This window comes from Accipiter gentilis, chromosome 1 (assembly GCF_929443795.1).
Source record: "Accipiter gentilis chromosome 1, bAccGen1.1, whole genome shotgun sequence".
Classification (NCBI taxonomy): Eukaryota; Metazoa; Chordata; class Aves; order Accipitriformes; family Accipitridae; genus Astur; species Astur gentilis.
The window spans coordinates 52,377,830-52,390,547 of NC_064880.1; the positions used below are offsets into that span (position 1 = coordinate 52,377,830).

At 39.2% G+C, this 12,718-nt stretch overlaps 1 protein-coding gene across 2 annotated transcripts in view; it reads left to right on the plus strand.

Annotated features, from left to right (window-relative positions):
* The window catches only part of ACVR2A (activin A receptor type 2A), a 70,141-nt gene extending 57,490 nt beyond the window's left edge, over positions 1-12,651 (plus strand). For both annotated transcript variants that reach the window (XM_049815309.1, XM_049815316.1), the window contains 6 exons: positions 624-767; positions 2,499-2,644; positions 3,700-3,814; positions 5,086-5,224; positions 7,714-7,844; positions 8,828-12,651. In XM_049815309.1, coding sequence (XP_049671266.1) covers positions 624-767; positions 2,499-2,644; positions 3,700-3,814; positions 5,086-5,224; positions 7,714-7,844; positions 8,828-9,022 — 870 coding nt within the window. In that variant the 3' untranslated portion in view covers positions 9,023-12,651. The remainder of the gene's footprint in view (positions 1-623; positions 768-2,498; positions 2,645-3,699; positions 3,815-5,085; positions 5,225-7,713; positions 7,845-8,827) is intronic.
* The last annotated feature ends 67 nt before the right edge of the window (positions 12,652-12,718 follow it).

Genomic DNA, 12,718 nt, shown 5'->3' on the forward strand with positions numbered 1-12,718 from the left:
CCATCAGCACAACTTAAATTAAATCTGACACTGTTCATTATTTTTAATTAACAAAAACCTATTTCTGATTCTTTATGGGGTTCTTGTAGATTCCGGAAATACAAAAATTGAACCATGCTCTTAAGACTAAAGCAATTGTAATGATTTGCATTATGTAGACTCCAATCCTAATCTACAGCTTTCTGTGTTTCCATGGTTCGTATCTGTGATAGCTGAGGTTGTTTTCAACAGTTGATGTTTGTTTACAACAAATTTAAGTTTTTCAGACAATTTTCCACTATATGTGAATACAGTGAAATAATACATGTGAAGAAAGACAGTTGTTCATATTTTTGTGAATGTTAGGTCAGTAGTTTGTAGCACAAATATTGGTATTAGTCTAAACATTTGTAATTTTTAAATAGTAAGCCTCAATGTTAATAGCATACAACTATACTTTCTTTCCTTTAGGTAGTAAATCCTGTTTTGGGGGGGGGGGGGGGGGGGTGGAGTGGTTTTAGTGATTTTGACAGATCATTTACAAAAGCACGGTAGTTTGTAGGAGGAAACTTCTCTCAGGTAAAGTATCTCTTATTCTCGTTATTATGGAATTAACTTGGTTTGATGTGTTCTTCTGTTTAAAGGACAAACAGTCATGGCAGAATGAATATGAAATTTACAGTTTACCTGGAATGAAGCATGACAATATCTTGCAGTTCATTGGTGCAGAGAAACGAGGCACTAGCATTGATGTCGATCTCTGGTTAATTACAGCGTTTCATGAAAAGGTATGTTTAGTTCTCAATGTAGTTTCTTTTTTTTATGGTTATGACAGAGGAAGAACAGCCTTAGAAATTTGTCACAGATGTGAACTTGAGACAGTTAAGAAATAAATTCAAAATAGTTTTCGCTTAATCTTAACTTGTCTCTTTTCATTGGATATGAATTTATTTAAATTTACTTTCAGCCAGCTGAGAAAGTTGTCATCAGTCTTTACTTAATGGAGGAGTTGTTTTAGAAAACAAACAAAAATTCGTTCTACTTTTTTGCTTTTTAGAATATGTATTTTTGAATATCCCCCATCTAAACCTGCCTAAATTAAACAAACTCCATCTTGCAGAGATCGTGGTGTTTTATTTTTGTTTTACTTTTGTTAGTTGATTTGAGTCTATAAGAATGAAGTAATACATATCACTTGTATTGTGATAACCAGAATAAGAAACATAAATATATGTAGTTGAGCATATGTTCACTGTTCTGTTTTATCCACTTAGATTTTTTTTTTTTTTTTAAAATGCATGTAACTGTCACAGAGATACAAGTACCAAGAGGGGGGGAAAAAAACCCAAAACCAAACAACAACCCAAACTTAAATTTAGCACTGGCGCAGGCAAAGAGGTATTAGGAAGATGTTACCTGTAGCAGATTGGAGAAAATATAAATCTGTATAATATGGACATGCTAATGCATTAAGGCTAGGTCATAGATCATATTTCTAGTATTGAATGTTACATTCTTCATTCTGGCATTTTTGTCCCACTTACGCCTCTGCTTTAATAATTTAGAAGACTAAAACTATCCAGTTATTTGAAATTTTTGACAGATCTTCACGATCAAGTAGATAATATCAAACTAATTTGCCTTTCTGAAAGGTTATTGCCATTTTTTTGTTTGTTTCTTTTGTCTAAGAGTTTTAAAAATCTTGTTACTGTAGGAAAGATGGCATCTGAGATGACTGATGGAAAATATGAATTTTCTATGTAATTTTTAACGTGTAGCCTGTACACTTTGACAGCCCTCTGTTCATTTTTCCCTTTGTATTGGCTTTTCACACTGCAACATGTGACACTGCCATCTCACAAACTGGATAATATGTAAATCCGTGAAAATGTGTGTATAGAGTGGGCTATAGAAGTGAGTTTGAAGAGCTTTATGTTGAATGATTTTTACTTTATCTTATTATATTTACTCAGAGTGTGTATTTCACTCAAACTATGTTGTGAAACTGGAGTTTGTGGTTGTTGGTCCATAAGAAAAGACAGACGCTCCATTAAGGGTCCTACAGAATGGTCATACAGAGTTTCCCAGATTCTTGAAGGTGAATCTAACTTGTAATTTCCTGTGCCTGGAACATTATAAATCACGCTTGTAAGAGCAGGGTTGTCTTTATAAAGAATTTAAATATCTCAATCCGGCTCTCGTTTCTGACACTGACAGTTAAGTGCAGTTCGTTGTCAGTTGTGTCACTGAACTTGTTCATTGCGCTTTCTGCTTGTTGAGGTGATGCGTAGATGCATCTTGATTCTATTCAAGGACTAGAGATGATGCAAAGGGTAATTTTTGTTGTTTAAACTAGCAGTTGTTTGTGTATGTGTGTGTAATTACCTGGTCTATCGAAAACAGAGAAAGGCAGACAGGCATATTGTGTTCTTTAATGATGGAGGCCATCTAGAAGTTTTCTTTATGATCAGGTGAGAATGAAATTGATCTTGTAATTGGTTTTCTTTTTTGCTGTGCAGGGTTCATTAACAGACTTTCTCAAGGCTAACGTGGTTTCTTGGAATGAGCTATGTCACATCGCTCAAACTATGGCTAGAGGCTTGGCTTATCTTCACGAGGATATACCAGGGCTAAAAGATGGACATAAACCTGCCATCTCACATAGGTATAGTATATTTAAAATATTTTCAGGTGCCTGTTAGTATTTAACTTTGAGCTAAAGGATATGAAACGTGGATAAATAGGAAGTATTCAAATACTTACTCTATGTCTTCCTTCCAGAATTATTGAGAGCCTCGTAAGAAAAATCTGCTCAGCCTAAGCAAAAATCTAGCTAATGCTTTATAGAACTTGGTGTGGTGATTGTGATTAATGTCATAAATGATTCTTTTTTATACAGTTAATTATTTAAGTACTCTCTGCAGTATATGAAATAATTGGCATTATAGCTATTTGAAACAACTTAGACACTTATGCATATAACTTTAAGTAATATTGAATGCCCTCAGACAGAAACATTTACTGTAAGTGGCGTTACGCCTATTGTTGAGTGTAATTGCTGTTTTGTTTCTTTGGTTGTTTTTTTTTTTTTTTAAAATGAGCTAAGTATAGAAAGCTATTAATAGAAGTAGGGAGCTGAAATGATAGTGGAAACCAAAATGAAAGGCATATAGAGTAAGAGAAATAGAGGTTCTGCAGAATTTGGAATTTCATGAGCAAAACTGCTTGACTGATGGTAAAATGGGGGAGGGGAGAGGTACACACAGGACAGATGGGAGTCCTTGGATTGAGTCCATTATCTTTTGTTTCTGCAGGAAATCATGTATCTCCTTGTTAGAAACAATCAAGATTCGTTTTTCAGCGTGTTTTGTTTCCTATTATTTAAACAAACAAAATGTAGCTGTAATTGAAGTATACAGTAACTGCATTTTTATTCTGTTCTGTAACATAGACACTTATAAATCTGTATGTGTTTTAAAACTAAGCATAGAATGACAGTTCTAATTGCTGTCTCATCTATTTCTATAAGAATAAAGGTGTGCAAGTGTACTTCTAGGTTTCATTATGATTCTTTTGTTGTTTAAATGGACTGCTGCTTTATAATTTTCTTGCCTTTCATATTATAATGGTCTTTTTTTTTATTATTATATTACTTTTTCCTTAGAACTCTATATGGTATTTCATGTTCTAGATCTCTAATTTTTTTCCTTAACTTGAAAGGGACATCAAAAGCAAGAATGTGCTGCTGAAAAATAATCTCACAGCTTGTATTGCTGATTTCGGCCTAGCTTTAAAGTTTGAGGCTGGAAAGTCTGCAGGGGATACACATGGACAGGTAAATACCAATCTATTTACATAAATGATACAACTGTTAACTGCATGTGAGTGGAAGTCAATAGTTTAGGCATTCAAGGAGTGTGGCAATTTGTGCTTTCTTCTCACAGGCTAAAAATGAAAGAATTCTTTAGATTACAGATCATAGCCTCCCCCCATCTTATTACATGGCCTCTCTCCCCCCCTTATTTTCATTCTTACTGGAGGATTTGGACATGAAAGAGTAGGTTTGCTATATTTTATTAATTGGTCTGAGGTACTGTTCAGAAATGGAGGAATGATGCTGGCAGCCAGTTTCTACCTTTCTGACCTAGCAACAGTCACTTTCCTGAAATGACAACAGTACTAATCGAGCGCTTGTCATGCAACAGGGAACTGTTTTAGTACCATGTACTTTTAAAATAACAAGCTTGAGCTTAGAGCATTACAGTTTCTGGAAAACTAAATATATTTAATTTTAGGCAGAACTTCACAGTTTATGGTTGAGCAACAAAAATAAAATCCTTACAATAAGATTATAAAACCTCAGTAACACTGCTTAAGAGAAACATAGCTATTCCCATGAAGGTTTAAATAGCGGAGTAGATCTTATTCGGACACCATAGAAGTTCTGATTTATTCGGATGATATAGTTTCATCATTGACTGTGGTCAAAATAATGGCTACCCCCAAAGTTTTTATTTCATAGCCAGTTTTGTGCAAGCGATTTCATTTAACTTTCCCAGTATAAATTGCACTTTGGTAGCTAGTCTTCCTTTGGTATTTTTATTACTACTCCTGTCATGGGGAGAAACATAAGCACGTTTCACACCCTTATGATGTGAAGAAATAAGAAGAGTGGCCTTACTGTAATCTGGAAGAGAACCGTAGAATCATAGAATAGTTTGGGTTGGAAGGGACCTTTGAAGGTCATCTAGTCCAGCCCCCCAGCAATGAGCAGGGACGTCTTCAACTAGATAAAATAAAGAATGACGGTGATTTGTTATGCAAATGTGTTACTTTAAAATATATTAAGATTTTCCTGCTTGGCAAGTATCCTTTATAGGGCCCAGTCTATATAATTGCTTCTAATTCCTCTTCCCTATTATTGGATATAAGAATACAAGAAACTTCCAAGATACAGTCCTAAGCAAGGATAACCATGGCTATTCTTAATCTTTGACAAAAAATAGTACTGGTCTACAGTATTATTGTGATTGGCACCAGCTAGAGCGGTAGTTGTGGTCGTGTTGATTCTTAGTGTACAAATTGTATGCTTTCCTGTCTTTCAAGGTTGGTACACGAAGGTATATGGCTCCTGAGGTACTAGAAGGTGCTATAAACTTCCAAAGGGATGCGTTTTTGAGAATAGATATGTATGCCATGGGATTAGTCCTCTGGGAATTGGCATCGCGCTGTACTGCCTCGGATGGTAAGCATATAACATATTTGATCAATGGAAATATTTAATGTAATTTGTGAGAAGTGTATTTAAAGCAAGAAATTGGAAGGTAGTTTATATGTACGTAAGAAAATTTTAAAAGGGTGGTAGTCTTGTGGGGAAATGAATGAAACAGCAGCATCATGCAGTCACTTTATAACTTAGTCTCTTCAGTATTTGGCATCCCAGGTAAGAATTTTCTGATACACAGACACCTGTTGCGTTTCTTCTGCCGGTCATGGTAAGGAAGAGAGAGAATTTCTCTGGAACTCCTAACCTAATACGTTTGATTTATTCCGAGTTCAGTCTGACAGTCTCGGTGCCAACCAATTTATCTTAAAGTACTGCTTCTTTTCATAAACAAAAGCTCAGGTTAGATTAACCTTGATAACAAAGAAATCCCACCAACGCCTGCTGAGAAATAGATGTCTCCTGCTGTACACCCGAGCATCTGGACAATGACCTGTCTTTTAGTGCTGCCTGTGGAAGATCTGCGTAGATGGTTATTCGTGTCGGAGATCTGTTCCCAATATAGTAAAGGAATACAAGGCTAAAAGACATGAAGCATTTTCATAGGTATTTTATTACAAAGAGCCCTGATGCAGTTAATGATTTTCTAACTGCTCATAAGCATATGCAGGATACCGCCTTGGCCCTTCCTGAATCGTGGTGAGCTGCTCTTCAGTGCACCAGGAAGTCCGTTGTCTGCCGTGAGACATAGAAAAGTCTCCGTTTCTGGTTTAACCACAGGTGCCAGAGCAAGACTGTGCCATGGAGGTTCAGTGCTTCCCTACCCGCTCTTTGTGGCCGCTAATGTAACATTAGTTCAGCTCATATAGATGTCAGAACTTCTAATTAATTGTTAATAGCTTGGAGATTGAAAATACAGTAACGTCTGAGAAATCTGCAGCTGATACTTTGTTAGCTACGGGTCCCTCACAGTTGCTTTTCTCATGAAGCAGACTGTTGGATCCAATTTTTAAGCTATCAAGAAAAGAAGTAAGATACCCTGTTTCAAGTATGAATAGTATTCTTTAAATTTAGTAAATAGAGATTTTTTTGGGTGCCCAAAATAAGCCTGCATTAATCAAAACCAAGTCAAAAGACAAGGGTCCAAGATGTTTGGTGGGAAAGTTGCACTTTTAGGGCAGTCCTTAAAGCAGTTAAATTCAACCAAGTAAATACGATGGTCTCACTTGGGCTGGTGATGCTGTTTGTCATAAAGCTCTCCTACGAGAGCCTGGTGCAGCTGACAGGTACCCGTATAAAAAGCCCGGGTGTATTGGAGATCTCAGCAGATCAGCGCGTGGCCACACGGCGCTCTTCTGCTCCAAGCAGTGCTTTTCTGCTTCAGAGGTTCCTCGCCGAGTAGAAGCCGCTAGGGAGACTTTACCCTTTTAAAAATGTTAAGCTGTTTACTAACAGGATCGACAGAATCTTGCACAAGTCTCTGAGGCAGCCCCACATGCTGTATTGATTTTTCATGCCTCGGCGTACTGTAAAACATACGTACCTAAATCTTACTAGAAGTGTGTCGTAGGTCTCTCTGGCATGTGTGGTTATTATTCCAGAAAGTAAAGGAGACATCAGTGAAGGGAAGGAGCCTTTCTGAATCACGGCTTTGTGTAGCTCTGCAGTCAGGGCCGCTGTTTTTCTCTCTGCAAATGTTTGGTGGGATTTTGGGGTTGGTTTGGGTTTTTTTTGGTTGTTTTTCTTCCAGAAGGTACCTGGTCTGTTTCGCTAAGTCTCATCGGCCTCGTCCGCACCACGCTGTTCCGGTCTTCTGTCATCCCCTTCCTCCTTTTTTCAGACTTTTGATCTGAGAGCACAAAATATCTATTACAATAACATATCATTATATAGTCGATAGTTCAGCATATAAAGCTTGTCCTTCTGATTCTGTTAAGGATGAATATCACGCTTAGCCTTTAACATAAGTGCTTTTGTTCTGGGCTGGGTGGACCGGAGGAAGAAACACACGGCAGGCTCGTCTCTTGTAGCATACGCGGTATTAAAAACATTTACGGGTGGCTATCGGGCGCCTGCTTGGTAATCGGATACCGAAAGAGAGATGGCAAATTTGGGAGGAGGAGGAGGAGGATTTCTCTCACCAAAGCCACGATTTGTCGGAGGCGGCGGGGGAGAAGCCGTGGATGCGAGAGCCTCCCTCCGCCCTTGTGTCTCGAAGCTTTCAGCGGCAAAGGGAGCTGGGCCGGGAGCTGCGCCTGGCTGCCAGGCGCGGGAGAGCAAAGGCTTGCGGCTCTGCAAAATGCCACTGCTGCCTCGTTAAAATGTGAGTCACTGCTTGCTGCTAGCCTGTCACAGGATGAGCTTTTAATGGCAACAGAAAGTAAACTGCTCCCTAAGATTCTGATTGCAGACTACATTCCTAAGATACCAGCCTTATTTCCCCGCCACCACCACCTCTTTTTTTAAAGCAAAATCAGTGGTTTAACCTTTTTTTTTTTTTCAATCTCTAGGCCCAGTAGATGAGTACATGTTGCCATTTGAAGAAGAAATTGGCCAGCATCCCTCCCTTGAAGACATGCAGGAAGTCGTAGTTCATAAAAAGAAGAGGCCCGTTTTAAGAGAGTGTTGGCAAAAACATTCTGTAAGTAGTTATGCAACCTAGTTCTTCAAAGTTCTGTCACGATTTGAATTTCAAATTTTGTTAATCCTGTGTTGTGTTCATAATACTGTCTTTTAGGGAGAATTTAATAATTCTAGTAAGAATTAAATGGACTGTGAACTACTATGTCCTTAATCTTAAAATACTCTGTCTCGAGTGATTTGAAAGTGAGCAGTTTTTGGGGTTTTTTTCACTTTTTTGGTGAAAGAAGAGATTCTTGAGAGTTACTTCTGAATGCATGTTAAAAATATACTTAAGAAACAATAGTCTTCGTTTACTCCAGGAATGCTACAAACTGAACGTAATGACATAGGGGTAAGCGTGTCGTATGAGAAATTTCTGGGATCAGTTCAGGAAGACTAGCAGCACGCTTTCCTGATCTGGTTTACGGCTAGAGACTTGCAGTCACGCCACTGCTTACTGCTAGCACGGGTTTTGTTTGGGTTTTTTTTTCGTTTGTTTTGTTTTTTGAAAAATGGGTTGTTAGAAACAATAGATGACGCTCTCTGTCTGCAAGAAAACCGAGTGTGTGTCACCATCTGCTCCTTGTAATTAGCGTATTGCTGTATTAGCCCAGTGTTACTTTGGAGAAAAGTTAACTGCTGTCAGATAGAAATCCCTTTTTGTACTGTTTGATGTTTCACTGAAGTTTAATTTGATCGCTGAAGAACTTAACCTCTTCTAGCGCGACATCTTTTAAAATACCACGATGACTCGACTTTACCAGCAGACTACAACATTGTACGGTGAAAAGGGTTCGCTCGCTGTTGTTAATCAAATAGGACGTAAGGCCCCGTATGACACGCTAGGCTTCAAAACAAATCTGTTTGCCAGAAGGGTTAAAATCTGGCAGGTGTACCTTAAAATGCAATTTTCTATTAGACTTGGTAGGTGACCTCGCCTCGGCAAAACTTGCTGCTGACTGTGTATGCCGCAATTTCTTCCATCGCTTTGTTTGCTCGCAGGGAATGGCGATGCTTTGTGAAACGATAGAGGAGTGCTGGGATCACGACGCGGAAGCCAGGTTGTCAGCGGGTTGCGTAGAAGAGCGGATTATTCAGATGCAAAAACTAACTAACATTATAACAACAGAGGACATCGTGACGGTGGTCACGATGGTGACAAATGTTGACTTTCCTCCCAAAGAATCCAGTCTATGATAGTTGCACTGGTCACGTGACTGACCGCCAGGACTCTTCACTGGAGCTGCTAAAGCTAAGGGGACTGCTTACGTCATTACTGTTTTCTGCGTGAAAAGAATGGTAAGTCTCTCTGGAACATCATCAAGAGGTGTTTTTCCTTTATTTCCCCCTTCCTCCTCTGAACGCGGATCCACGAGACTTTTTGCATTCCCTCCTTACACCTGAAGGACGTGGGACTGAGAAAGGGTAACGTGCTGTTAAGGAACTTAAATGAAGAATATGGACCTGTACCGGCTAATCAAGCGTTTTAAAAACTGACATCAGATTTCTTAATACCTGTCAGAAGAGACTAATTCCTTAAATGAACTACTGTTATTTTTTTTAAATCAAACATTTCATTTCAGATTTAAAAAAAGGGTAACTTGTTTTTATTGCATTTGCTGTTGTTTATAAAAATGACTATTGTAATGCCAATATGACACAGCTTGTGAATGTTTAGTGTGCTGCTGTTCAGTGTACATAAACAAAAGTAATCGAGTGGGATATAGCAAAGAGGCTTCCAAGTATTACTTAACCTCCCTCAACAAGGTATACCTCAGTTCCACCTCTGCTAAATTATGAGATTGACAACACTAACAAAATTTGAATAATAAATTGATCCATGTTTTGTAAATGATGTATTTCAAATTCACTGTGTTATTTAAAAAAGGGTAAGCTATGCTTCATGCCAACAGTAAATGGCCATTCCTAAAGCAGTGTTTTTAGCCTTTTCTTGTACTAGCTTGTTGTGTATAAAGAAAAAAAAGTGCTGTTTATTGAAACAAAATTTCCCTTCCTCTTTTAGTTTAAAGCTTTTCTCTTTCCTCCATTTCCCAGAATCTCTCATACATTTATTTAACGGAATACTATTTAGGTTTGCTGTGTCTGAGGAATATTTGAAAACTTAAGCATGACTTTTTGTAATTTTCTGTGAGCTATGACACTGGAAAGCTCTGAATTCTTGTTCTTTTTTTTAAAAAGTCTTTTTCCTATTTATGTTTGTGAAAAGGTCTGCCTAGCGTGTGTTCTGTTTCACTAAACAGTATGCAGTGGGTTCTGTATCACTGTTTCAGGATCACCTCAGGAAGCTCAGTTACCCCGAATTCCTTACTCTCTGCTTTGAGATTTGCAACTTCACTCTACGTAAAGCTTGGTGCCATCTTATCGGAGTACTACGTAATGTCCGTGATACATAGGTTTCTCCTAGAATCATACGAAAATTCTAGCCACAGATTTCAGATTATAAATGCTTACAAATTTCAGGGATAAGTCAGTTACGCTTACAACTTAAAATACGCAATGACTATTTAGAGGTAACGAATACCAATGTCCATAGCACAGACTGACAAAAAAATGAGGAAAACATTTGAAATAGCTTTCACAACTCCAACATTCTTTTTGAGTTTAGGAAGTCATGCCTTATATTTCAAGTGACTGGTCAATAGGTGCCAAAGTGCTTCGCAGAAGTACTGTTTCACTGCATTTATTTGATCCTTTACACAAACTTCCAAGTAAAATAGATTTTATAAACCTCTAGAGTACAGAACTGACACTAGCTAGTAGTACGCTGCGTATTCTGTCGTTTTGTTTTTACACCGTGCATTCAGTGTCTTTCGAAAGAAGCTTTTAGTGTTGCAGTTAGGAGCTGACTCTGAACGTTATCTTAAAAATTGATCTGTACAGCCACGAGCTACTCTGGGTTTTACCCGTACAGGAACTTCACCTCTGGGAACAATAGGAGGCATTTCAGCTAAACAAGACCTAGGTCAGCGTGCTCTTGGCAGGGAGGGGAAGGTGCAGCGGCACAGTGACCACCTGGGCGGCCGTTCGTCACCTGCTGCGTGCCCAAGGGTCCAGGTAGCCAGAAGAACCCCGCTCTAACACGTCGTCGTGGGGTGCAGCGTGGTGGCGTTCAGGTTGGCTGTAAAAAGAAAGAAATCTGGGTTCTAGCCGCTTCTTCGGTTGATGCTTGTATTTTTCCTTCCGTTTTTGATGCAGGGACGGGGCTTTATGCACACAGCAGGACATGAAGGTAGCCCCCGAGTTCTGAACAAGTAAGAATCTATTTGTACATCGCTGAAGACCTCTGTGCTCCCAATGACTTTTAACCCCTTTCCAAGCAAAAATGGAGTAAACACAGATGTTTTCATAATCTGTTAATCAAGCTCTGATGCAGAATTGGTTGTAAGGCGCGCATCACCTGCGTGTTGTCCTTTAAACTTCAGCTGCTGCGGGTTCTTGTGGGTCGCTCACAGTTGTCAGGTTGTGGACGGCGCAGGGGCACTGGCTAAGCTTCACATCAGGAAATCTGAGATAACTTATCTTCGTGTTTTAAAACTGCCTTTGGATGTCCTTGACTGTTTAAATATTAGACTACTCTGAGTTTCCTGATTCTTAACAGCATAATTTAGTGTCACTGTGAAAAGGATGTTCATAGTATAAAATGCTTTTTAATTGGTAAAAGTAACATCCCCTGAGCTGCTCTGGTACAACTGTTCTCGCAGGGCATTTTGATGTGTATTTTTGTTTTGCTTCTAGAGCATTAAACGTGCAAGTTGAGCAGATGCCTGAGCCGGCAGCACTTTGCAAGTGTAAGCGAGGGCAGGATTTGGTAAGATCGGCGCTAGGGGAACTGTTTTGGCATTATTTACCAGCAGGCAGCGAGCGTTGTCCCTGTAGCAATGTGGCGCGCGGGCAGGGGCTCCAGGGGGTCGGGAACAGCCTCTCCCTCACCCTTCCTCTTCACTTTCGGCCAAGTCGTCTAAAAAGATGTCGGCAGATCGGCGGGGGCAGTGGAAAACGGGCTCGCTCGCTCTTGGCCTAGCCTGAGGTTTACCCCCCACCTTACATTGTTAGAGGGCGAGAAGTTTCTGTATCGTGTCCTGGGCGACCATGTGCACTGTCGTGTTGCTGAGTGGAGACCGTGCCTCGGAGTTGTTGAACTAGGGCTGTCGGTGGCAGGGGGTCAGAAACTACCCCGGAGGAGTGAAACCCACCGCTTCGTACCTTCTGCGTGAGATTTTAAAAAGCCGGTGTAGTTTTCAAATACCAACTTTCAGTGTGCTAACTGAATTGTAACCAGGCAGTAATAAGACTTTTCCTGTTCCTATTAGCATTCGACAGAATAAATAGGGTTACCGGTTTGCTCTTTTTCCAGCTTCTTTTTTTTTTTAACCTTTTTTAATACGTTTACTTTTATTAGGAACACTTGGTACAAAATGCAGAAAGCTGCAATATATGTTCATGGGCAAAATGATTCAAGTAGCATCCTTGATGGAACGTCATTTACCTCAGATACTCAACCAGCAGTACTTTTTTTTTTTTTTATTTTAATTTTTTAATGCTGTTTCAGTCCATATACTATTCGTTACCTCTCAAGATTTTGGTAAGCAATTATTTTAACTTTACTCTTTGTATTTGTCAGTGTTTTGGGCACAGGTTGTTGTACTACTGTCAGAGGGTACTTGCTGTTTTTCTGCAAGTACTAGAAACAAACCAACCCCCCCTCGCCCTCAATAAAGTGATTGTTAAATATTGTACAAATAAAAATGTATACTCTTTCTCCCCCGTTCCCCCCAAAAGTTAAAATAAAAAATGTGACTACTAAACTTGCATATGTCTCTTTTCGCACTGTAACACTCAGGGTGAGGAGATGTGTGACTGTTCCTGCAGATG